This window comes from Heloderma suspectum, chromosome 2 (genome assembly GCF_057233095.1).
Source record: "Heloderma suspectum isolate Gila_16-S chromosome 2, 16-S_ref, whole genome shotgun sequence".
Classification (NCBI taxonomy): domain Eukaryota; kingdom Metazoa; phylum Chordata; class Lepidosauria; order Squamata; family Helodermatidae; genus Heloderma; species Heloderma suspectum.
The window spans coordinates 173,444,360-173,471,908 of NC_139459.1; the positions used below are offsets into that span (position 1 = coordinate 173,444,360).

The following is a 27,549-nucleotide window of genomic DNA, read 5'->3' on the forward strand; positions in this document are numbered from 1 at the left end:
CCTGTAGATCCTTCTGAATGAACAAATCAAATGAAGAGATTATTATCTGCCATTTTCTTCAGACTATGATCTCTTCTTTGAGGAGATGTGTTGGTGCAGAGGCTGGAGAACAGGTTAAAGAAATCACTACATAAGGAAGGGTGATCTGTTTGACTTGCTCCATGTTAGGTAACATGCTCCAGTCATTACAAGGATGACCAACCACCTGCCCTCATCGGTGTTCTGCCCAAACTGCTTCAAGCTAAAACTACCATTTTAGAAAATAATGCATGGGAGATATTATTTCATCATTAAAGCAGAACATTTATTTAGGAAATGGTGAATACTTTGCAAACCAGGACACCACAGATGTATGCAATCAAAAATGGAATTTACAGAAAAAATATTCCTTGAGGATATGGCTGACTGTTCTCTTTGTCTATGATCTAAATTAGGGATGTCAGAGAATTTCTCCACGAATCTTGGGGAGGCCGAATGCCAGCGCATTTGGCCCCCCGAAATTGGTGGATAAACGGTCTGCCCCCCTGCCCCCCCCCCGGATGGGACTTACCTTGTGCGAATGTCCCTGGCGGCGGCGGCTCTGGCAGCGGCGGCTCTGGCGGCGGTTCGGCAGCGGCGGCTGCGGCGGCCGGGCTTTCGACCGGCTGCCGCCACCGCCATTTCCAAGTTAAAAAAAAAAAAAAAGTGATAGGCTACGAAAAGATTTACGTAGCCTATCATGGCTGAGTGAAAAACAAAAACAAAATGCGCGTACGCAATTGGCAGCGCCCATGGGTGCCGCCATTTGCGTTCCTTATTTTGGCACGTGTAGTCTACGTAAACATTTACGTAGACTATGGCGAAAATAAGGGGAACACTATTTGCATTCCCCTTATTTTCACTGTAGTCTACGTAAATGTTTACGTAGACTACACATGCCAAAATAAGGAACGCAAATGGCGGCACCCATGGGCGCCGCCAATTGCCTACGCACGGTTGTTGTTTTTTTCTCACTCAGCCGTGATAGGCTACATAAACATTTACGTAGCCTATCGCGGCTGACTGCAGGGACGCAAACGGCGGCAGCTACGGCCGCCGCCATTTGTGTCCCGGCAGGACAGGATTCACGGCAGGAGGGATGGGGTGCCTCCCCCCCGGCCAGAATTTCGGGGGGAGGGACGGAGCGCCTCCCCCCCACCGTGAATCAACTTTCGGGTTCAGGTAAGGGACTTTCGTACATCCCTAATGGTCCGTGCCTTGACCCCGCTCCATTCTGACTCCAGTACGTTCTGCACTTTTATGTGGCTCTCAGTGTTTGAGGTACCTGTCCAGCTAGAAATCGTCCCTTCTGGACAGCGATACATCTGTAGCAGCAAACCTGCTTCCCCTCTGGAACTTTTCTCAGGTGGCCTGGAGAGCACCGCGCCACACACCTCGCAAAGGGCATCTTCTAAAAGGGAAAAAATAAACAGTTGAGGATATCCAGTGACAACAGTTGCACTAAATGGAGCTACTCCACAGACTTTCCCTGTACATGATGGATCACCAATTTAGGAGGGCCAATATCTTCTGGATGACTGCAGGTTACCTAGACCCATCATAAAAGTCGTTCGTATAAAATAGGGAGGTCCATCACTGGGAAATCCATTCTGTTCAAGTCTGACAGATTTTTGCACCATCTCCATTCTGGTAAGCAGGGGCAGACTGAATCTGATTTTTTTTCCTTGGTTCCTGGGAAAGTTTTGTGCATCTCCCCCACCCCAGTTCTGTCATTTGTGCTAATTGTGACTTGTGCAAATTATAATTTGTGGTAATCGTAATTTGAGCTTTTTTTGGTGACAGGGCAGGAAAAGGGGACCAGATCACACGCTCAGCAAATTCATCATCAGGGTTTGACGTGTTGAACTGACACTTGTGGGTAGGGATGTCAGAGAATTCCACCACAGATCTCGGCGAGGCCGAATGCCAGTGCATTTGGCCCCCCGAACTCCGTGGCGGAACAGCCTGCCCTCCCCGCGGATCCCCCCCGCAGATCCCCCCCGGGACGAGACTTACCTGGGGCGGATGTTCCGGATGGCAGCGGCTCCAGCGGCGGCTGGTCTTCCGACTGGCTGCCACCGCCACCGCCATTTGCAGTCTGTTCCCCCCCCCCATTCGCAATAGGCTACGTAAAGACTTACATAGCCTTTCACGTCTGGGTTTTTTAAAAAAAGCGTACGCAAATGGTGGCAGCTATGGCCGCCGCCATTTGCGTTCCTTATTTTTGCTGATTTAGTCTACGTAAATATTTATGTAAAAATGTACGCTTTTTTTTGTTTTTTTTAAAAACCCAGACATGATAGGCTACATAAATCTTTACGTAGCCTATCACGGCTGAATTCAGGGATGCAAACGGTGGCGGAATCCCCAGCGGAACCCAGTGGAGCCAGGTAAGCGGGATTTCGTACACCCCTACTTGTGGGTCCCCTGATTCCACTTCATATATTCCTGAGTCTCAAGCAGGAGAGTGAGCTTTGGCTATTGGGCAATATAGAAATGTAATAAATAAATAAATAAATAAATAAATAGATAGTGAAAGTGCTTTAAACACAGGCCTAGACTCCACCCCCTTTTGAGAGGTGTGAAATGGGAGCTGCAAAAGGGGGTGGGGGGATAGATCTGTGTTAAAAGTAGGGATGTATGAATCCCTTACCTGGTTCCGGTCCGGGTCTTCCGTGGTGGGGGGGAAGCAATCCATCCCTCCCTCCAGAATCCTCCCTGGCCAGCTCCGCTCCATGGCAAGTCCGTGGAGCCACCAGCCAGGGCCACCTGCAGCCAGACCCCCGTCCGTTGCCGGTCTGCGGCCGCAAATGGCAGCTGCCGTAGCGGCCGTCTTTTGCATCCCTGTGTTAGCCGTGATAGGCTACGTATATATTTACGTAGCTTATCACAGAAACAGCAGCAATGCAAATGGCGTAGCGGCTGCCATTTGCATCCCTGCTCTTTGCTGTAATAGGCTACATAAATACTTACATAGCCTATCACAACTAATGCAGGGAGGGAAATGGCGGCCACAGACTGGGGCAGCCATCCGTGGCCGCAAACCAGGGGCAGCGGATGGACCGGACGGCCGACGCCAGGTAAGATCTGTCCCGGTCGAGCTTCGTGGGGTGGCAGAGGGGATTGCTCCGTTCTGCCATGGATTCTGGGGGTGGCCGGAGTCACGGACTCACTGGAGTCTGTGGCGGAATTCTCTAACATCCCTAGAAAAGCACTTTCTTGAGACTTTGGAAAGTGTGGACTAGAAGCAGGGGAGCCACAAATGCCTGTTCAACATTTCAGACCCTGAGGATCAGCTTGCTAAGTGCACAATCTGGTCCCCTTTTCCTGACCTGTCACCCCCGCCCCCTCAAATTACAATTTGGATAAATCACAGTTTGCACAAATCACAATTTGCTCAAATCACAATTTTGCAAAGTACACTGTGCTCAAATTACATTTTCTGCGAATGATGGAACCGGGGGGGGGGAGGGGAGAGAATGCACAAATTGCCACCATAAATAAATAAAAACAGAATCCGCATATTGGCTTGACTCTCTACTGAACGAGTTGGTGCCAGCAGGGGAAACCAAAATGAAATCTGCAGGGCAGAGCCAGAAAAACATCTGTCGACATTCACCCCACAAATGGAATCCACAGATATCCCTGAAAATATATTCTGAGACAGAAACAGGAACATCGGAAGCTGCCTTCTATTGAGTCAAACCCTTCATCCACTCAGTTCAGGATTGTTTGCATTGACTGACAGTGCCTCTTAAGGGTTTCAGTCATGGACTTTTTTCCAGCCCTACCTGGAAATGCCAAGGGCTGAACCTGGGATTTTTTTCATACAAAGATTGTGCTTTACAACTGAACATTATGCAGCCCTTTCCGGTCTCAGTTTGCCTTTGATCACATCTAGGAAGTCAGTTTCTGTTTTCAAAGGACTAAACCGCAGTATGCTTTAGTTCTCCAATGACCTCAGGACATTCACTACAACCCACCTCTGTAGCCCACACCATTGCATCTGAGTGAATGGTGAAGTCTTGGCCTGGAGGAGCCCCTGAATCTACTCCTCCAACTTTCACAGGATAAAAGGATCGATTTGGGAAGTAGATGCAGTTGAGGATATCATATCTCTTGCCATTTTCACTGAAAGACACTTCACTGTTATTAAATTGGATGCTTCTCAACAAAGCAAGTGTCTGAAAAGGAAGAAACACTCAGAAAACTATGTAATTGTGCGTGAGTTCTGGTGTCTCCTAACATACTTAGACTGCCATTAATTTAGGAGACTTTTTCTGTACTCTCCTCTTTTTCTTCTTCTATTTTAATAATGTTTTATTGTAAATTTCTGCAAAACAAAACCATGAAAAGAAAAGAGAAAAAAATGAAATATAGCTACATGATTTAAATATATCAGTTCCAACTGATACATATGAAATCTGTGTGTGTGTGTGTGTGTGTGTATGAAAATATAGCTTTCTATAAAAAGAAATTATACATAAACTTCAACAAAAGCAGAGCAAATATCCATAACCATATCCATTCACAAGTGGCATCTCTATACCACCCATTCAAATGTTGAAAGCATTGTTAGGTCCTTAATCCATTGCATTATAAGGAGGTGAGTGTTAATTCTTCCAATGCTGTAATATCAGTCTTTTAGCCGTCAAAAGGGTGCCAGGGATCCATTTATGCTGTCCATGCATTAACTTCTAGGGAGCAGGTAGATAATTGAAGAGGACATGTATGTCAGTAAATATTAAGAGTGTTCCAATACCAACTTTTTCCATATTATAACCACTTCCCCAAAAGAGGCAACTGTTGGACATCACCAGAACATATAGTTAAAAGAAGCATTAGCTGATTTACACCGCGAGTAATTAGCCCACTTAGACAGACCCTTATTAAAGAGACATTGTTGCATCCAATAGACACATAACAAGAGTTTTTGCTGAATAGAACGTAACCTGAATTCCATAGACTAATGTGGCGATCCATTAATTAGGCAAAATGGGACAGTCCAGTTCCATATTCCATTTCTGCTTAACACCCTGTGTCTCACATTTATTTACCAATAGTAAGTATTCAGTGGTGGCTGGTGACTCCTGTTCCAGAGGGGCTGTGATTCCATTCTAGGGATGGCAGAGAATTCTGCCACGGATCTTGGTGAGGCCGAATGCCAGTGCATTTGGCCTCACGAAATCTGTGGCAGAACAGCCTGCCCCCCACCCCCCCGCGGATCCCCCCTGGGACGAGACTCACCTGGGGCGGATCTTCCGGGCGGCGGCGGCTGCGGCGGCTGGTCTTCCGACCGGCTGCTGCCGCTGCCATTTCCACTCTTGTTCTTGTAAAAAAAAAAAGACATGATAGGCTATGTAAAGATTTATGTAGCCTATCATGCCTAGGTTTAAAAAAACACACACGAGGTGATAGGCTACGTAAATCTTTATGTAGCATATCACGGCTGGGTGGGTTAAAAAAAACAAGATGTCTTGTTTTGTGCAACTCTCCTTGTTATGCACAAACTCTCATTGTATCTTCCTTCCCATAACTTCATGTGTGCCAAGACTTCACCAGGATTCAGCCAATGAGTCTGTTTTCAAAACTAGGGCTAAATTATGGAGAAACTCTGAACATGTACTAAGTGCCTTTCCCTCACCACTGAAGCTAGAGTTCATGCGAACACACACACACACACACACATGACAAAACATGCATAGGACTGAGCTGAAAGGGTAGTCAATTCATTAGCCAGAACTGGGTAGGCACTGTATTAAGCCTGCAGTACCATGCTCACAACTCAGGACTTATTTCTGAGTAAACATGCAGAATATCAAGGTGCAAACCTCCCTGCAAAAGTGACTTGTGCTGGAATCCTATGCACACTTTCCTGAGGGTAAGCCTCATTAAACGATACGATACTTTATTGCTTAAAGCCATAGGCCACCACAATGTACATTAAAGAGAGAGAGACAGAGACAGAGACAGAGACAGAGAGAGACAGAAAACAGTACAGTCACATATTTGTATATACATAAATTCATACATCCAACAGAATCATCCCTAGTAGGCTGTTTGGGCTTTGGCACGTATTTTCCTTGCTGCCAAGGCAAATTTTGCTACCTGGGCAATGGTGAAAGCATTAGTGCCAGAAGGAAGGACACATATCTGTTCTAAAGGTGTTCTATTTAGGAGGCTCTGGGAAATAATGGCAAGAAATTTATGCCTAGGATGGCCATGGAGAGGGCATCTTAGTAAGTAATGAGAGACATCCTCAACCTCCCCAGACCCACAGATACAGAGTCTCTGATGGACTGGAGTATTGTCAAATCTTCCCTCCAAGAAGGCAGTGTCAGGGTGGACACTGAGCCCATAGAATCCCAGAGTAGTTCTGATTCGGAGGAAGAGCAGTTGCTCCTGGGAGAGGAGTGCGCCCCTTTTTCCCAGGGCCCGCAGCTGACAGTTTCCTCCCACCCACATTCCTAGATTAGAAAGCAGTCCAGGGAGTGACCCAGCACCGATAGCGGACTGGTTGGATGCGCGGCGCAGACGCAGAGAGCGGCGCCAAATGGAGAGCGCGGAAAGGAGGCGTAGCGCCCGGTTGGCGCTCAAAGAACGGTTGCGCCCAGAGGATCCAAGGGAAAAGGGGAGGGATTCTCCCTAGTCCTTATATTCAGGGGTCTGCCAGTAATTGCTTTTCAAACGGGGACCAACTGTTCTAACTTAGGGCATAGGGAAGCTGCTGCTCAGATCTAGTTGCTACCTGTAGAGCTGTTAAGTTGTAAAAGAAGAATAAAGCTTTGAAAAGAATCCCTCTGTCTGTGTCTGGACTTGGCTACTGGATTAGACTGAGAGCCCTCCAAGGAGCCCTTGACAGGCAGAAGGCAATGCATTGTAGACGCAGTGCTGTAAATGATTTCCGTGAGGCACAGTCAGAGTTGTAAAGTAACTCTCCAGACCAAATGACATCTTATATAATGGGTACCAGCAAGAATAAGGCATTTGTGAGATTGTAACCAAATCCATCCACTTAGAATAAAGATAATTTTTTTCTTTAAGCCTCTGCTTTACTCTATTAGAAGGGGAAGAAGGAAAGGACTCAGTATCAATTCCATAAGCTTGCAACATAGGTTTGGTCAGGTTTACCTAAGACTTTTGGGATGGGGTCTGAAGTTGCTCTTGAAAGCATTTTTTTGGAAGGCGGGAATCGCTCATATGGGTCAACTTGAGCCAATACAAAGCAAGAGCAGCATGAATAGATGTTTTAACTGAAATCAATCCCACTTCTGCCCTTAGAAGGGCCCCAGGTGTACTCCGGGGGACAGTTAAGAGAGATCTCATAAAAGAGTTCTGAACCACCTCAAAAATAGTGGCATTCATGTATCCCCATATCTCAGCCCCATACGTCAGTTGTGAAACTACCTTCTTCTGAAATATCTCAACTGCAGGGGCAACCAAACTTCCCCCTTGTGATCGAGAGAACAGAAGGAGAGATTGAGTAGACTGGGATGATTTCAGCTTAATTATGTCTAGATGTTGTCTCCATGAAAGTCGGGCGTTGAAATTAAGGCGCAAATATCTAAAGTTGTTCATTTGTTCAATGATTCATTGTCCAACTTCCACATATGTGTTTTCCTTTTCTTCCCAAATACTACAATTTTAGTCTTAGCATAGTTAATAGACAAATGCTCTCTTGTGCAAAATGTACTCAACTTTCTCAAAAGCCTTCGCATACCAATTAATGTAGTGGAAATCATTGCGATATCATCCGCATATAGGAGGACTGAGAGTTTAACATCTTGAATAGAAGCTGGGAAGCATTCCAAATCACTCAGTTCTTGTACAATGCTATTAATATAAAAATTAAAAAGAAAAGGGGCCAATAAACATCCCTGACACACTTCTTTATCAGTTGGGATGCTTTCTGATAACAATCCATTCGCCCCCAGACTAACTCTAAGAGTAGTGTCAGAGTGAAGCATTTGGATTAAAAGAAACAGCCTTCTATCAATGTTTGTGGCAGATAGCTTTTGCCACAAACAATCTCTATCTACAAGGTCAAAGGCTGAACTAAAATCCACAAAAGTAACAAATAACTCTTTTTTATCATGCTGAGAATATTTCTGTATTAGGTGATGGAGAACAAAACACTGGTCTATTGTAGATTTCCCCTTTGCAAACCCGGCCTGTTCTTCAGCTAAAATCAAGTTTTCAGCTGCCCATGACTCTAATTTGTGTAAAAGATATTTAGTATATAATTTTGAAACAACATTAAGCAGACTGATTGGTCTAAAATTATTTGGATCTGCTTTAGAGCCTCTCTTGTGAATAGGAACAACAATGCTCACTTCCTAGCCCTGGGGGATTTTTCCATGCTGGTTTATATAAGTAAACATTTTAGCAAGAATTGGGCACCACCAAGTAGAATTAGATCTAAACAATTCACCAGGAAGCATATCCTCTCCAGGGGCCTTTTTAGGAGGCAGGGAGGCAATCAAATCATGCACTTCATCCCAGGTTACTGGTTCCCAAACAGGGCAGGAAGAGAAAGACAAAAAATCCCTGCCGTGAAGGGGATCAGATGGGGTCCCAACAAAAGATTGTCTAAACAAGGCTGAAAAGTGAGCTTGCCACTGTGAGGAAGTAATTTGATTATCAATAGAGCCATGATGTCTCCTTGTCCCTTTTGTCACTAATATCCAGAATCTAGTTGAATGTCTTTCTAGAATTGCCAACCCTGCTCCATCCAGGATTGTTGTACATACTCGTTCTTTTTCTGGCACAGGAGATTTTTATACTCTTTGTGCAAGCTGATGTACACAGTAAAATTTTCTAAGAAATCTTCTTGCCTCAATATCCTGATTCCTCCTGCCAGCCTACGTTTCTGGGCAGTGCACCGTTTATCAAACCAGCCTTGACTAGTGTGCAGGCCTGGAAAAGGAGCTTTAGCAGTGACCACAAATGGTCTAAGTTCTTTCACTATTTTCCCATAAGTTTCCAGGGGGTCCAGGGAGGTAAAAAAATTCCTCTCTCAAAGATAACATCTTGGGGGTTGCTAGAAATAAATTTATTTCTTCTTGCAGCTTCCCATTCCAACACAGTCTTTTTTCTCCCTGGGTTATTCAATTATTTGCAGAAGCGAAAATGAGGGGAACTTTTCCAGTTAGTAACGAAAGACACATCTGAATTGGCATGTGATCACTCTCTGGTCTAGTAAGGACTTTAAAATTGTTGAAAAAGAATAGAGCTGATTGTGAGAGGATCATAAAATCTATCACACTCCTGCCCCTTGGGCCAATATATGTACATACGTTCGAATCTGGGTCTATATCTGTCCTATTACATATATATAAGTGAAACTTAACAACAAGAGCAAAGAGGAATTGACCAGCTTTATTAAGCCCCAAATCCTTAGAATTTCTAGTAGGGAGTAGGGATGGACGAAAGTCCTTTACCTGTTCTCGAAGCTTGCTTCGCGGTGGGGGGGAGGCACTTCGGTTTTCCCCCCAAAGTTCAGGCAAGGGGGGGGGAGGCGCCCCACCTCACCCAGCTGAAATTCAGGCCGGGGGGAGGCGCCCCATCCCTCGCCGGCGAAATTCAGGCCGGGTAGAAGCGTCCCGTCTACCCAGCCACGAAAAAAAAGTAAAAAAAACACACACACCCGTGATAGGCTACGTAACGATTTACGTAGCCTATCACGGCTAGATTTCCAAAGTCAGCCATGATAGGCTACGTAAATCATCACGTAGCCTATCACAGGTGACTTTGAAAAAAAAAGCACGTACGCAAATGGCGGCTCCCATGGGGACCGCCATTTGCGTTCCTTATTTTGACACGTCTAGTCCACGTAAAGATTTACGTAGACTACGGCGAAAATAAGGGCAATGCAAATAGCGTTCCCTTATTTTCGCCGTAGTCTACGTAAATGTTTACGTAGACTAGACGTGCCAAAATAAGGAACGCAAATGGCAGCGCCCATGGGCCGCCGCCATTTGCATACGCGCTTTTTTTTTCAAAGTCACCTGTGATAGGCTACGTGACGATTTACATAGCCTATCACGGCTGACTTTGGAAATCTAGCCATGATAGGCTACGTAAATCGTTACGTAGCCTATCACGGGTGTGTGTGTGTGTGTTTTCCCTTTCCTTTTTTTTTTTGCAATGGTGGCGGCGGCAGCCGGTCGGGAGACCGGCCGCCGCCCCCGCCCCCACTGAACCGCCGCCAAACCGCTGCCGGGACCCGCCGCTGAGAGGGACATTCGGCCACGGTAAGTCCCATCCGGGGGGGGCGGGGGGCTGGCGGAGAATTTCCCCACCAATTTCGGATGCATTCGAATGCACCAACGCATTCGGCCTCCCAAAGATTCGGGGAGAAATTCTCCGCCATCCCTAGTAGGGAGAGAAGCTAGATCATCTGGAGTAAGTCCCATTGTCTCACCGATTTTACAGTTGTTTTGTCCTATTTTAGCATTCATATAACCTGCTATCAAGATTTTGGGGTCAGCCTGTATTTCAAATAGGGTGGAGAGGGCCCAATCAAGTTCATTCCATATGGAGGTGTCTTCATACTTTGAATTCTGCAGGGGAGAATATACATTTACTAAAAAAAAAAGGTCAGACCTGAAGGCCAATCTACCTGAAGAATTAAGATGTTACTACTATCGCTTACATCAAGCTGTAAAATATTTGGGTTATTATCCACTGAAACCATAGTTGCTAGACCACCCCGGGCATGGCCTCTACTATCTGATTTGCTAGCTGGTTGGGTATATACAAGGTATCCTGGAAAAGTGGGAACAGTTGTAGTGGTAGCCCAGGTTTCTTGAATAAAAAGAACTTCAAACTGAGTGCAAATGTTTTTAAAATTCTCATCTACCAGCTTGGAGGCCCATCCTGCAACATTCCAAGAGAGTAATCTAATAGAAATAGCAGTGCCAACCTGTGGAGAGGAAGATAGTCAGCATGGACCAGCCCTCTTAATGCTGACAGCGGCTTGTTTGTGGAGTCCTGTTGCTTCAGATATAATTCCGCTATCCCTATCTCCACATGGCTTGTCTATTGCTGGGGTCTGAGAGGGTGGAACTGACTGCTGTTCGCATGCAAATTCTAGCCCTATGAAGTGTCCATCAGCTATACAGTTCTGTGCTGCATGGTTTGAAGGTGTTTGAAGGTGGGGCGGGACAGTGGCCCTTTTTTTCAGAGGCTGTGCAGGAAGGCGGGGTGGTAAATTTATTTCTGCTGTAACTTTTTGAAGTTTGTCTTGAAAGAATCCCAGCTCAGTTAAATTTGATTTTCCTAAAGAGGTGAACTTGAAAGGCTCAAGAGCAGAAAGTGGCAAGGAGGATGGTGTCAGGCAGTGCTGTGGCTGTATTGCAATTTGCTCATCTGCAGCCTTTTTCTCCAAGGAGTTTAAATTAGATGGTTTCAGTAATCTTGTGTAGCTGATATCATCTGATTGTAGAGCTGGAACCTGAAGAGGCTTTTGAGAAGGGTCCAAAGCAGGGTGGCCTTCGGCTAATCTTTTCAACAGTGCATGGAACCTGGTAGTATTTGACTGTTGTTCCATTACTGGCAGGTCATAGAATGTATCAATTAAAGCTTCTTCAGGTATCACAGAAGTAAATGGTTGTTCAATTGGAGAGAATTCTTCACCAGAGTCTATATCATATTGGCTCCCAGTCCAGTGGGCCATACAGAGAGGGTTCGTATTCGTATGCCTGGTAAAATCTAACTCTTTGACTCTAATCTCATTATCATCATGATCTAGATTTATTAAATTGTTAGAGTCAAAGTTTATCAGAGTTGACTGTTTTTTGACAAAGCGGGTCAGAGTCAAGAGGGTCTCTTGTCTATAGGTGTCAGTATCCTGACATTCCACAGACAATCCTTCAATCAAAGGTTGGGTCCAGGTGTTTAAAAAATGTCTTTTCACCTGTATCCCAACATTGGCAAAAGCCCCCCTATATGTGAGGATAGAGTGTGCAGAAGGTTGTTTTTATCCCAAAATTAGCATAGTCAATGGACAGATCTTCAACATCCTCTATGTCAAAAATTGACAGAAAACATAGCCCTATGTCACTAAGGATTTGTAAAAAATAATACTTCTTTTCAGTTTGAGACAATTCGCTGCTTGGCCTTGGAAAATTACGGAAGACCAGCTGGTATTTTAGAAGTGTTATAAATGGGTTTGCTGCCAAAGGCAATTTAGTTTATTTATTTATTTATTTATTTATTTCATTTCTATACCGCCCAATAGCCGAAGCTCTCTGGGTGGTTCACAAAAACTAAAACCAAACAACACACAATAAAACAATTTAAAAGATATAGAACATTAAAACCACAATATAACAATACAACCACAATAAAACCTAGCAGCAGTACAGGAGTTTAAAATACAGATTTAAAACAGCAGAGATAAAAATTTAGAAAGCTAAAATGCCTGGGAAAATAAACAGGTCTTCACCTGGCGCCGAAAGGAGTACAATGTAGGTGCCAGGCAAACCTCACCAGGGAGCTCATTCCAGAGCCGGGGTGCCACAGCAGAAAAAGCCCTCCTCCTAGTAGCCACCCGCCTCACTTCCTTTGGCAGGGGCTCACGGAGAAGGGCTGCTGCTGATGATCTTAAGGTCCGGGCAGGCACATATGGGAGGAGGCGATCCTTCAGGTAACCTGGCCCCAAGCCGTTAAGGGTTTTGAATGTTAACACCAGCACTTTGAATTGGGCCCGGAAATGGACTGGCAGCCAGTGCAGCTGGAAAAGTACTGGCGTAATATGAGCTTGCTGGCCAGTCCCTGTTAACAATCTTGCTGCCCTGTTTTGGACCAGCTGAAGTTTCCGGACCGTTTTCAAAGGCAGCCCCACGTATAACACATTGCAGTAATCCAGACGAGAAGTTATCAGAGCATGGATAACTGTAGCTAGGCTATCTCTGTCCAGATAAGGGCGTAGTTGGTATACCAGCCTAAGCTGATAAAAAGTGCTCCGTGCCACTGAGTTCACCTGTGCCTCAAGTGACAGTTCTGGATCCAAGAGCACCCCCAAACTACGAACCTTATCCTTTAGGGAGAGTGCAGCCCCCTCCAGGTTGAATATCACCTAGCCGGGCAGACGAACCACCCACTAACAGTACCTCCATCTTGTCTGGATTGAGTTTCAGTTTATTAGCCCTCATCCAGTCCATTACCGTGCCCAGGCACTGGTTCAGAACAGCCACTGCCTCACCTGGTTTTGATGAGAAAGAGAGGTAGAGCTGGGTGTCATCCGCATATTGATGGTACCTCAGCCCACACCTCCGGATAACCTCCCCCAGCGGTTTCATGTAGATGTTAAACAGCATGGGGGATAAAATAGAGCCCTGTGGAACCCCATGGCACAATTGCCATGGCACAGAGCAATAATCCCCCAGCACCACCTTCTGGAATCGGCCATCCAAGTAGGAGCGGAACCACTGTAGTGCAGTGCCTCCAACTCCCAACCCAGACAACCTATCCAGAAGGATACCATGGTCGATGGTATCGAAAGCCGCTGAGAGGTCCAGGAGAATCAACAGGGTCGCACTCCCCCTGTCCCTCTCCCGGCAGAGGTCATCCCACAGGGCGATCAAGGCAGTTTCCGTTCCAAAACCAGGCCTGAAGCCCGATTGAAATGGATCTAGATAATCCGTTTCATTCAAGAGTGCCTGGAGCTGTCCTACAACCACCCGCTCAAGCACCTTGCCCAGGAAGGGGATGTTGGCCACTGGCCTATAATTGTTAACATCCTCTGGGTCCAGGTTAGGCTTTTTCAGGAGTGGTCTAATTACTGCCTCTTTTAAAGCAGCAGGCACCACTCCCTCTCTCAAGGAGGAATTTACAACCTCCTGGACCCAGCTGGACAACCCCTCCTTGTTTGATTTAATAAGCCATGAAGGGCAAGGGTCAAGCACACAAGTGGTCGATCGGACTTGGCCAAGCACCTTGTCCGCATCCTCAGGCCTCATTAACTGAAACTCATCCAATAAAACTGGACCAGACGGTGCTCTGAACGCCTCTACCAATGGAACTGCATTAATGGTGGTGTCCAATTCATGACGAATCTGAGCGACTTTATCCTCAAAGTGCCGCGCAAACTCGTCACAGCGTGCTACCGAGGGTTCCACCGTCTCTCTCCCTGGCCCAGAATGTAACAGGCTGCGAACCACTCAGAAAAGCTCCGCCGGACGACACTGAGAAGATGCAATGCTGGTGGAAAAGAACTGCCTCTTTGCCACCCTCACCGCCACAGAGTAGGCTTGATAGTGGGCTCTTACCTGTGTTCGGTCAGACTCAGCACAAGTTTTCCTCCACCTGCGTTCTAACCGTCTCCCCTCTTGCTTCATTGCCCTCAGCTCAGGTGTATACCAAGGAGGTGGCCGGGCTCTGCTCAGAGGGAGAGGGCGCTTGGGTGCGATCGTGTCAACCGCCCGAGTCATCTCTGCATTCCACAGAGCGACCTGGGCTTCGACAGGAGCACCAGCCATACCAGCAGGAAAATCCCCCAGAGCCCTCTGGAATCCATCGGAATCCATTAATCTCCGGGGGCGGACCATTTTAATAGGTCCCCCACCCTTGCAGAGGGGAAAGGCCGCCAGAAGTCTAAACCTCAGCAGGAAGTGATCTGACCATGACAAAGGGACAGATATTAATTCCTCCACTTTCAGATCACCATCCTCCTGCCCAGTCGAGAAAACCAGATCAAGCGTGTGTCCTTTTATATGCGTTGGGCCGATGACATGTTGGGACAGCCCCATGGTTGTCATGGCGGCCATGAAGTCCTGAGCTGCCCCGGATACAGCGGCCTCGGCATGGAAGTTGAGATCCCCCAGGACCATCATCCTGGGGGTCCTCAACACCAAGTCCAAGTCCACCTCCGTCAGCTCAGGCAGGGAGTCCGATGGGCAGCAGGGTGGGCGGTACACCAACAGAATCCCTAATCTGTCCCGGGTACCCAACACAAGGTACAGACACTCAAGATCTGCACTCGAATGAGCAGGAAGCCTGGAGAGGGAGATTGAATTCCTATAGACCACGGCAACCCCCCCTCCCCGACCCTCAAGTGGGTGTTGGTGCTGCACCGAGTACCCAGGAGGGCACAGCTGGGAGAGAGTGACCCCTCCCAGTTCCCCCACCCAGGTCTCAGTAATACATGCCAGGTCAGCCCCCTCATCCACAATCAAATCATGGATGAGGGAGGTCTTATTTTGGGCCGACCTGGCATTCAGCAGCAGCACCACCAGACCCGAGGGCAGACTGGTAAGGCTGCCAGGAACCATCAGGTTGGGGGAAGAACCAGAAGAGGGGACAGCTGTAAGGTGTCTAGCCCCTCTTCTCCTCAGCTGGCCTGTTAATCCCCCAACGCCATACCTCCCCCTGCCCGTGACCACAGTTATGGTGGCACCTCCCCCACCCCCTGAGTTGCCCAATAGTCCTCCCAGGCACATATTAAAATATTAAGATATAAAATACACAACAGTTTAAAAGAATATAAAAGAGATAAAAGAGAACAGCAGCTAAGAAGGAGCAGATAGTCCACGTTTGCCCCTTCCCCTGGTCTTTAAAGCTGCTGCCCTCTGCTGCTGCTGCTATTTGCTGCTGGTGTTGTGGCTGCTGGTGTCTCTGGAGAGGCAGGTGGGTGGGTCTTCAGGTCCTACGCGACTCCAAGTATGACGCTATGTGCGCACTTCGCGTCGCACTTGGTGCGACGCCGAGGTGCACGCCGAGGCGCTGCCTCTGGCAGCCCCGCCTTAAGTACATGTGGGCGGGGGCAGAAGCAGGCTCAGGCTCAGGATCCACCTGGTTAGTTGTGCAGATAATTCCATCTATACCTATGCCTCCAGGCAGGGGAGAATCATTAGGTAGTAATTTTACATCAGCTGGGTTGAGTGACAAAAGGTCGGTAATTGCTGCCTGTGGGTCAGGGTCCTCAACTACTGGGGGTAGAGCAGGAAGATGCAACAAAGAGTTTTTCTTCCTCCAAGAGCTCTGAGCCATCTTTACCTTGTTAGGGCTATCATTTTTTCCCTGAACTTCGTTGTCCTTGAGTCTAAACAATCTCTTAAAATTAAAATGACTATTAGAAGTACTGTAGAAGGATGCTAGCTTCTTTTTTCCCTTGTTAGGTTTACCGCCCCTGCGGGAATTTTTCTGAGTCAGGGCTTCTGTCTTGGGTCTTCTCCCAATTTTTCTCTTGGCATTGCTAGAAGGTCTAGGAATTGTTTCTTTAGCTCCCAGTACTGTGGGCTTCCTTGCTATATCAGCCCTTGCTTGGGTCCCTGTTGGAGTTTCTAGGGGAACAGTTTGTGTGCTGGCTTGAACACAACTTTTCCTACCAATATCACACTTTTGTGGGCAGAACCCATAGCCCAGAGTAACTTAAGAGAAGGATCTAAAACCAGACCCATTAGGTCTCTCAGAATTTGCTTAGATTCTATATTTGATTGTTTAATATCTGAAATATCTCATAGGAGGAACTGCAACGTATTTGCAAATAGCATATTTTGTGTCCCCATGACATCAAGGCAAACTGAGTCCAGGGAAGGTTTTAAAAATGCCTGAGGGCTTAAATATTCCTCATAGGCAGGAGCAAAAGTGGCCCCTTCCTCTTGCGGCACATCTGAGTCCGGGTCGGATTATTCTAAACAATTCTCCTGTTCTGTAGTCCTAAGTTCAGGGGGAGGTATCGAACCAATCAGGGTTTGGTGATGGGATTCTGAGCTCTGTGGCATATTTGCCTGTTGAGCTGTTGAAGGCTCCAGTTTAGAGAAAAAATGTGTAATTTTAGCCTGTGCTTTTACTTGGCGTTTAACTGGGGCCTGCAAGAATGCAGGCGAAAGGCCCAGCTCTTTATGATTCCTCCTTGTATATACCATTTCTAAGCTATTTAAAACTATACACTACCTATTAGTATCTTATAACATTTGGCACCATAACCCACTTGGGCAAACTCAGCAGCAGCAACAATAACTTCCAAACTTAAAAATTAAAACATCTAAAACAACTAAAATGAATAGAATAAAACATTAGAAGATAATTTAAGATAGGTGCAACAGGCTAAAATAAATCGCACTAATTAAAATAATTAAAATGAGCTTTCTAATTTGAGATTGTTTCTGTGAACACTGGAGATAAAACACTAACATATAATTTGAATCAAATAAGTAAAATATGAATAAAATATGTTATCAACATATATCAAAATAGGTTTAATGTATAGTCCCTGTATAGTGGCTCCACAGTCCTCAGTAGAATATCAACATATCTTACTGCAGTAAATTTTCAGGCCTTTTGTGTAGCAGTACTTCCTTTCATCTGTCCCAAATCCTTGTTGTTGTTGTTCAGTTGTTAAGTCGTGTCCAACTCTTTGTGACCCCATGGACCATAGCACGCCAGGCCTTCCTGTCCTGCGCTCTCTCCTGGAGTGTGCTCAAGTCCATATTCATTGCATCAGTGATGCTATCTAGCCATCTCATCCTCTGCCGTCCCCTTCTCCTTTTGCCTTCAATCTTTCCCAGCATCAGGGTCTTTTCCAGGGAGTTTTTTCTTCGCATTAGGTGGCCAAAATATTTGAGCTTCAGCTTCAGTATCTGTCCTTCCAATGAGCAGTCAGGGTTGATTTCCTTGAGGATGGACTGATTTGACCTCCTTGCAGTCCAGGGGACTCGTAAGAGTCTTCTCCAGCACCACAGTTCGAAAGCATTGATTCTTCGGCGCTCAGCCTTCCTTATAGTCCAGCTCTCACAGCCATACGTTGCTACTGGGAAAACCATAGCTTTGATTAGACGGACCTTTGTCGGCAAGGTGATGTCTCTGCTTCTTACTATGCTGTCTAGGTTTGCCATAGCTTTCCTCCCAAGGAGCAAGCGTCTTTTAATTTCATGGCTACAGTCACCGTCTGCGGTGATCTTGGAGCCCAAGAAAATAAAATCTGTCACTGCTTCCATTTCTTCCCCTTCTATATGCCAGGACGTGATGGGGCCAGATTCCATGATCTTAGGTTTTTTAATGTTGAATTTCAAAACAGCTTTTGCACTCTCCACTTTCACCCTGAACAAGATGCTCTTTAGATCCTCTTCGCTTTCTGCCAGTAGGGTGGTATCATCTGCGTATCTGAGGTTGTTGATAATTCTCCCGGCAATCTTAATTCCGACCTGTGATTCATCCAACCTGGCGTTTCTCATGATGTACTCTGCATATAAATTAAATAAGCAGGGTGACAATATGCATCCTTGTCATACTCCTTTCCCAATTTTGAACCAATTGTTTGTTCCATGTCCGGTTCTTACTGTTGCTTCTTGACCCTCGTACAGGTTTCTCAGGAGACAGGTAAGGTGGTCTGGTGGGAGTACCAGATTCTTATCTCTCTAAGAATTTGCCACAGTTTGTTGTGATCCACACAATCAAAGGCTTTAGCGTAGTCAATGAAGCAGAAATAGATGTTTTTCTGGAATTCTCTTGCTTTCTCCATGATCCTGCTGTTAGTCAATTTTGTTCAGCAAGGCAAATTAAAGAGGGCTCTAAGCAGAACGCAGGGTCTACAGGCAGGATAGCAGGCTTGGGGATATGATGTAATCATCGAAAGGGGAAAAAAGGAGGTTTGTCTCACAATTTTAGCATTAAACATAATGGGGCTTCTGAGTAGGCATACATAGGATTGAATAAATTAGCAATATTTATCTCCCCTCCACTTAAAAAACCAGCCCCAAACCCCTATATTTATTAATGCTTTCTGTTCATAGGAACATAGGAAGCTGCCTTATACTGAGTCAGACCTGGGACCATCTAGCCCAGCAATGTCAACACTGACTGGCAGCAGCAGCTTTCCAGGGTTTGAGGCTTTCCTAGGCCTACTGGACATGCTGGGGATTGAACCTGGGACCTTCTGCATGCCAAGCGTGTGCTCTGCCACTGAGCTACAGCCCTTCCTATTGCTGGATAATGGCAACCGACAAACAAAACAGCCCCAGATTTGTTTCTCTGCGACCATGTGAACCCACTTTTCTCAAACGCTTGAGTAAGAAGGAGCAAAACCACCCCTCTTGTCTGATGGTATAAAGTCAAATACAGTTCAGAACTTCTCTTGCCACCGAAGAGAATTCTCTTTAAGAATTCCCCAAGATATGTTCTGGGTGGAATAAAGAAGAGAAAGAAAGAACAAGATAGGGGAGGGAAGAAGAAAAGAAGAATGGTGATTGGAAATGTGCGTGGGGGTGGGGTGGGGTAAAGCAAATTCCCTAAGCCAACTGGCTCCTTTCAGAGAGGTTGTATTTCAGTGGAATTTAGGAGGCTGTGGAGGGTTTGAAAGGTTTGCACATACTTACATTAACTTTATGAGGTGAGTAGGGATGTCAGAGAATTCTGCCACGGATCTCAGTGAGGCCGAATGCCAGTGCATTCAGCCCCCCGAACTCTGTGGCGGAACGGCCTGCCCCCCGCCCCCCGCGGATCCCCCCCAGGACAAGACTTACCTGGGGCGGATGTTCTGACCGGCCGCTGCCGCCGCCATTTGCAGTCTTCCCCCCCCCCCCCCGCATTTGTGATAGGCTATGTAAGTCTTTATCATGTCTGGGTTAAAAAACAAAACACGTATGCAAATGGCGGCGGCTACGACCGCTGCCATTTGCATTCTCTAGTTTTGGTTGTCTTAGTCTACGTAAATATTTATGTAGACTAAGACAGTGAAACGAAGGGGGAACGCAGATAGCGTAGCGGACGCTATTTGTGTTCCCCCTTATTTTCGCCGTCTTAGTCTACGTAAATATTTACGTAGACTAAGACGGTGAAAATAAAGGGGAACGCAAATAGCGTCCGCTATGCTATTTGCGTTCCCCCTTAGTTTCGCCGTCTTAGTCTATGTAAATATTTACGTAGACTAAGACAACCAAAAATAGGGAACACAAATGGCGGCGGCCGTAGCCGCCGCCATTTGCATACGTGTTTTTTTTAACCCAGACATGATAGGCTATGTAAGTCTTTACGTAGCCAATCATGGCTGAATACAGGAACGCAAATTCCGACTGGCTGCTGCCGCCGCCATTTCCAAGTTAAAAACAAAAAAACAAAAAAAATGATAGGCTACGTAAAGATTTACGTAGCCTATCACGGCTAGATTTTTAAAAAATACTGTGATAGGCTACGTAAACGTTTACGTAGCCTATCACGGCTGACTGCAGGGAAGCAAACGGCGGCGGCTATGGCCGCCGCCATTTGTGTCCCTGCTAGCCAACTGCCGGATGTCCGGCTGCTGGCGGAGCTGGCTGGCGGCTCCATGGAATCCCTGCAGAGTGGAATGGAGCCAGCTGGCCAGGATTCCGGGGGGGATTACAGGGGGAGGGACGGAGCACCTCCCCCCCAGCAGAACCCGGTGGAGCCAGGTAAGGGAGGTTTCGTACATTCCTAGAGGTGAGGTGGCTGAGAGCTTTTTCTAGCTTCTTTTAAAACTCTAGAACCTATTTAAATGCCTCAGCAGTTCTTCAATCATGACGCCACATAGTCTTAACCCTCCCTTTGGAATAATTTGAGTCCTACAGCTATTTAGGAGAAATTAAAGTGGAAGGGGAGAAAGATGTTTGTGGAGGCTGATTGGATTCTTTGCTGTCCTGAAGCTACTAAACTTCTGCAGAATCCAAAGGTTCCAGTTTGGGGCAGTGAAATCAGATACCACATGACATACCAGTATTTCACATGAAGCTCTTTCTCCCTTCTCCCTCTTCAAAATTTCATTGCAAACAAGCTCGCAACAGCGGGCATGTAAGAGCAGAAAAGTGGGAGGAGAGAGGTTTTTTCCACCTCAAAAACCAAACTAAACCAAAACCCTACACCAGAGATTAGGGCTAGGGATCTTCTAATGGTCACCTTCTACACCTTCTGATTAGGATCTCTAATCCCCTGTGTGGTTTGGCAGTTTTTACTTTTTGTTTTAGTCTTTGAGAAAAGGAAACTTCACGCATCACTAGCACAAAAGCCACTGGACCTCACTGCCTGCAGGTTCAGTCAGCCAGGTCCCCAAATTCCATGAATTTATGTGGAAGCACAAAAAAATTATAGCTCCTTACTTTGACAGATTTTCTTGAAAAAAGCAAATTTTACCTGTAACTAGTACAAAAGCCACTGGACCTAACTGTTTGAAATTTGGCAGGCTCAGTCAGCTCCATAGGGGCTTCCAGGTCCCCAAATTTCATGCATGTATGTGGAAGCACAAGTGTGTGCACGCGCATGCGCACACACACACACACACACACACACACAGCTTTTTGCTTTGACAGATTTTCTTGAAAATAGCAAATTTTACCTGTTACTAGCACAAAAGTCACTGGACCTAACTGCCTGAAATTGGGCACATTCAATCAGCTCTATGGGGGCTACCAAGTCTCCAAATGTCATTTATTTATCATGCAAACTAAAAAGTTTTGGCCATTTTCTGTTTTCCAATGCAAGTCAATGGGAAAATGTAAAAAAAAATGGCAATTAGGACAGCTCAAAAGATCCAGGGCACAGCTCAAAAGATCCAGGACCTGTGCCCAGGTGGGCAATATCATAACGATGGCCCTGGATGTGATGTTATATTACACACATCTCTAACAGCCATAAAGGTGGGAGGAACCCTATCCATTTTAATGAGCCAAGAACCAAATGCCATTCATTTGGAGAGACGATCCGGACAGGAAGATTCCAAAGCTGACCAAGGCGGAAAATCTAATCCAAGTCTAATCTAAATTTAGTGCAGGTCAACTCTCTTGTTTAGTTCGATGCTTAAGATTCATCTTCTTTGGGCACTGTCAGCTCAAATATGACTGCCCAGTTGTTGGGGGGGGGGGTTGGCTAGCGTCCACTTGATCTCTCTGGGAGCTGGAGGGTTTTGCTCATAGCAGCAGAGATACCAACACTGGGGAGGAGGGGAGTCTTCAGCTGACTGTCAAGAAGGAACATGGGCTGAGGGAGCTGCCTGCTGTTTTCTTCTGTAGGTTAGGGGGTACCCATACTGCTTTATAGGGCCGCGGTGGCTTAGTGGTTAAGACGCTGAACTGCAGACTGGAAGGTCGGCAGGTCAGCAGTTCGAGACCCGAGTGCCGCGTGACGGAGTGAGCTCCCGTCTTCAGTCCCAGCTCCTGCCAACCTAGCAGTTCGAAAGCAAGACATTGCAAGTAGATAAATAGGTACCGCCTCGGCGGGAAAGGTAACAGCGTTCCATGAACCTCGGTGTTCAGTCATGCCGGCCACATGACCACGGAAGCGTCTTCAGACAGCGCTGGCTCTTCGGCTTAGAAACGGGGATGAGCAACGCACCCTAGAGTCGGACACGACTGGTTGGGGACACCTTTACCTTTACCTTTTTATACTGCTTTATAGAGTAGAACTTTGTGTTTGGGGTAGAGACTTGCCTGATTCCTCCCTCCAGAACATCCGGAGTTGTAAATGCGTAATTACTACGGAAGCTGTGCAAGTCTCCTCTACTCCTTACTCTCTTCTTAAGGCTCTTCAAGGGAAATGATGGCATGGAAGAATATCCATAGGGGAATGTCTTCCTTAAGATCTTTAGACTGGACTCATAGCCCTTCTCTCAGGCTCACCCTTTGCTTCCAGTATCAGACCACTGAAAAATCACCAAGGCACATTTTATAAGATTGCCAAATCTGAAGGAGGATGTTACCTGCCATGGCTGGATATTCGGAAGCCTCTTGCCTTCCCCAGCCATTGCGTATTTGGATCCAGATGAGGACAGGACATGCAGTGCATGTGCCACAGAATAGATAGCGTTGTAGACCCTGTAGCTGGGAGTGGACATGCTGATTTCCGTCCTGAAGTATGGCAATTCCACTAGCTTCTCTTTCCCAGTACAGTTTTTGTCTCCTCCTGGAGAGGTTTGGCCTGATTTCAAGAACTTACAGTGAAATATCAATTCCCAATAGAAACGGAGAAAGACGTCTCCTCGTGGTTGGAGTGGATCTAAAGTCTGGAGAAAATGCTTTAATTCTGGCACATCCCTTCTGTTTGCTCGGAAGTGCAAAGCACCATGGATGGTTTTAAAATACTCCGAGGCCAAGGGTGATGGTATCGCAGGAAGTTTCCAGTGTGATGTAAGAATCCAAACCTTCCTAAATAGGATCCTGGTCTTCTCTTCATGAACAGTCAACAGCTCAACTAACTGTACTGTAACAATAGAATCCCCAAATGCGATCATCACTTCAGGCTCAAACCAAGAACTAGGAATAGACCCAGTTCGAACTCGAAGCAGATGGACCGGGTTCGTTGGGTTAAACATTTCAGTGATGGCAACACAGATGTCATTCTGTTTGAGCATCGGTGTCAGCGTCTGGATGAAATTTTCGCCACAGTCATCACTGAGAGCAATCGGCCCAATCCAGTTCCAGTGGAAATGCAGGAGCAGCCGGACTAAGCCCACATATTGAGGAATTTCATTGGGATCAATCCGGTAGAAGGAAGGAAATTCTCTTTTCTCTCCTTCATCATCATTGAAAAAGCTGTAACCAAGCTGAAGGAAGGGATTTCTGGTTAGACTGTTGCAGCAGAATTTTGTGGCACTTTACAGACTAGCACATATTTTATTTTTTATGGGATGAGCTTTCCTGGACTGCTATAGGCGACACCAAACGTATGTAGTGCTATCCAGAGAGAAGATGTCAATTTTAAAAATGGATAAAGCGATATTCTGTGATGTCTTTAAGGTCCCCTCCTCACTCTAGTGTGAATATGACCCTGAAAGTCAGGGCTACCATGCAGAGAATGCTGACATCATTTTTAACCATTGCAATGAATAAGCCTTTGTGTGTCTATATTAAAGGAATGTGAGTCTTCGTATGCCTGTTGGGGCCTTTCTGGCTTTAAAGCCCCTCCCCAAAGACAATAGTTTGGTCAAACCAGTTGCTTTCTGTGTGGAAATGGATCAGGAAACACCAGATAGAAAACATGACACAATGTTAATGGGGCTTAATGAGATACCCGCGAAGTGCCCCCAGTCCAAACCATTTATGTTAACATCCTAAGGCACGTGGCTGAAACATAGACTATTTTGTATGGAAATAAGATCATAGGAAGGGTCCTGCTGGATAAGACCAAAGGTCCATCTAGTCTAGCATTCTGTTCACACAGTGGCCAACTGGCTGCCTGTGTCAAACTCACAAGCAGGACATGAGTGCAACAGCACTCTCCCACCCATCTTCCCCTGCAACTGCTGGAGAGGTAGATGTGTTAGTAGACTGCAGGAAGAAAATCAAGGAGTTTTGTAGCACTTTTTTCTTTTGTGAGTCTTTATGGTATAATAAGACCCCTTGTTATTTCTCGCAATCTGAAACCTTTCCTTATACAACAGAACTATCGCGGCTGAGATGCAATAGACAGACACCTGAAGTTCCTGAGTAAAACTAAGATTACCATGTCGCAGCTTAGTCAGAGCCAAGAGGCCTCCTACCCCTCCTATCCAGACTGAAGGCAACACACCCACTACATCTCTGCTTTCAGAGACTGGCCTGTCCATCCAAGAGTTCCTGAGCTCTGTAGGTCCCCCACATCCATCCACAGATTTATCCCCTTACATGTGGGATCTTGTACATACCCATTATGGATGCGATCCCCCTTGAGGATTTGGAGTCAAGACCCCCAATAACGCAGATGAGTTTATCTTGCCTGTCACATTCATAATTGGGAAACATTTGCCCCCAAGTGGAAAGCAGAGACAGGCTGTTCAAATGCAACACTCTGACAAGATCCATATGTTCAAAGATGCGGAAGCCGAGCGTTGTGTTGGGAGGGAGAGTTGGATCCTTGTTGAGCTCAGTGATGGCAAATGCCAAGGCCAGGAAGGGCTGGTAATTCTGGACTATTGACCTGAAATGATGAGAGTGACATTGGGAGGTGGGTGAGGATCACAACGGAACTGACGAGAAGTGGAGGGTTAAAACATCCATCTGTTTCAACCCTCTTTGAAGAAACACAAAACCTTCCAGACCAAATAAATCTATACAAAGCACTGACAGACAAATTCAGAACGCTCTGTTGACACACAGATACACAAAGTTTTGCTAGCTGCATTTCATAAGCATATCTGAAGAGGCCTGCTGAGTGAGTGATCAAATTCAGCACATTTATAATTTATTAATTAAATATTTTCATGATATCAGCCTCGTCTTTCAGGATATAAAAACTGCCAAGGCAGCTGACATGTAAAACAAAAAAGCCATAATGAAATTAAAATAAGACGGTACTTTTAAAAAAGTAAACATTTGCCAGGATCCTTCCCACAAGGCAGCTTGATCAAGCGTCACATTAGCTAATCACTCTTGATTGAACCAGCCTCCTCCATTGATCTGTCGAAGAAGAATGTAGTAACAAGAACAGCAGCGGCACCCTTCTGGATCAGACCAAGGTGGCTCCACCTAGCTCAGTATCCTGTTTCCACCTGTTGTTACAAGCCCCACAAGAAGGAAATGAAGGCAACAGCCCTCCTTTCTTCTTCTCCTCCATATAACAACTCCTGTTCAGTGGTAGACTGCCACTCATAATGGAATTTCTACTTAGTTATGATGGCTAAGAGGTGCCAATGGACTTGTCCTCCAGGAATTGTTCTGATCCTTTTTAAAGCAAACGTAACCCAGAAGCCATCACCACATCTCCAAAAATCTCTCTGTAGTGAGATTTGTACACAGGGTTCAGAACTATTAAGGGAAGGACCAAAGGTCAGTGACAGAGCCTCTGCTTTGCACACAGAAGGGCCCAGTTTCAATCCCCAGTGTCCCCAGGTTGGGGAAAGACCCCTCTCTGAAACCCTGGATAGCTGCTGCCAGTCAGTGCAGGGAATATTTACCTAATTGTACTAAAGCTCTGACATTGTGTAAAGCCGCTTCTGGCTTAAAACAGCCCTTTATGCAGAACCATGAGGACTGGAAACTTGTTTTACATTTAGAGGAAGAACCATTGTTCAATGATTGGGCACCTCTTTCGACAACAACTGGTCCCAGGATCAATCCATGGCCTGCATATAAGACCCTGGGAGAAAGGTTCTCTCTAACATCCTGGACAGCTGCTGCTAGATATGGAGCTGGAGTGGGTTGGTGCTCTGACTCCGTATGAGGCAGCTCCCCATGTTCCTGTTGAAAGCAGCCCTTTATTCAGAGCCATGAGGACTGGCATCGTGCGTCATTTTTACCCAAATCTTATTCCTTCCACTAAATACAGTACTGACTAACCGTTAATCATTTCACAATTTTATCATCAGGGCCCTTTTTCTGTGGCTAGAAAAACCACACAATTATAGCATACTACAGAATCTCATCCACACCTTGCAAAATGCCTGAGGCACCCAGCTGTAGGGATGCGTTCAGTGTTTCCCAACCTTTGGTCCCCAGAAGTTGTTGTCACCAGGACTTGGCTATGGATGACGGGAATTGTGGTCCAGACAACATCTGGGAATTCAAGTTTGGGAACCAGATCGGGAGCAGGCAGACTTCAAACTTGCAGGATCGACACCATTTTTTATGAGCATGCTGGGATACCCCAATGGGATCGTGGTACAAAAAAGACACATACACTTAGAATTAAACTGTTCTGAGCTCAGGAGTCTGTTTTGAGAACCAAAACTGAATGGAGCCCGCAGGCCTTGGACACACAACCCCCTCTCCTGGTTTCCCACAAGTTTTCTTAATTTCAGGGGTATAATTCAGGGCAGGAGGGAGTCGGTTGTGGCTGCTCTCATTACACAGCTGGGAGTCAGAAATGCTTGCTTATCTACTGCCAGTTACCCAGAGATCTACCAGATCTGGACATACCTTCCCCACCCTGTCTTAGATGAAATCAGCTGAGGGCACAGATGGGGGGAGGCATTTCTTATCCATTACCAGGTTGTTAACATGAAAACAAATTGTCAGTTTGCTCTGCCTTGGCTGCCTTCACATATTCCCTCAGAACGAAGCCAGAAAACCCACACGTTTCTTTCTCATTACAGGTCAAAGCCGATCATGACAAGCCTCTGAGGCTCATATATCAATTCAGGGAATTTTGAACGTCAGCAGCAGCACCACTGATGAGTAACCCTGGAAGGAGGCCTCTAGCCTGAAAGCAAAGCAAGCAGGCATCTAGCCCACATCCCTCTTGTAGAAATTTACCCTAGATGTCCAGAGGTCTCTGATGTGGCAAAGCTACGGAAGTCTTCTCCCTTTGTATAGTGATAACTGCCAAGTGGTAAATTCCCACCCACAATGAGGTCTCCAGGTCTGTAATAGGCTTGCCCTTCAAAAGGCCGGGTCAAGAGGCACTTGGTCCTCAGCATCCCCTGGGTGGCTTCAGGCAGGATCCAAAAGAGCAGCAGGGCTAGTAAAATCATCAGTGTCTCAAAGGGACCTTCCCTCCTAGGCCAGCAACCAAACAAAACCTGGAAGAGAGCCGATTTTACAGGCCCCAGCAGGGGAATTCGATCTTAGCCAGAAACAACCAGGCACCAAGTGATCAGACAGCACCCCAGCCGCGCATGGAAGGGCTCCAGGCGTACTTATATTAAGCATGTTTTCTCCAGGATTTCTT

General features: G+C 46.2%; 1 protein-coding gene across 1 annotated transcript in view; it reads right to left on the reverse strand.

Moving 5' to 3' along the window:
* The window catches only part of LOC146353294 (extracellular calcium-sensing receptor-like), a 42,929-nt gene that overhangs the window by 661 nt on the left and 14,719 nt on the right, over positions 1-27,549 (reverse strand). The window contains exons 2-7 of the mRNA XM_084829711.1: positions 27,135-27,377; positions 24,570-24,861; positions 23,420-23,509; positions 22,667-23,329; positions 4,002-4,202; positions 1,304-1,429 (exon numbers count right to left, since the gene is read on the reverse strand). Of these exons, the coding sequence (XP_084685837.1) occupies positions 1,304-1,429; positions 4,002-4,202; positions 22,667-23,329; positions 23,420-23,509; positions 24,570-24,861; positions 27,135-27,377 (1,615 nt within the window). The remainder of the gene's footprint in view (positions 1-1,303; positions 1,430-4,001; positions 4,203-22,666; positions 23,330-23,419; positions 23,510-24,569; positions 24,862-27,134; positions 27,378-27,549) is intronic.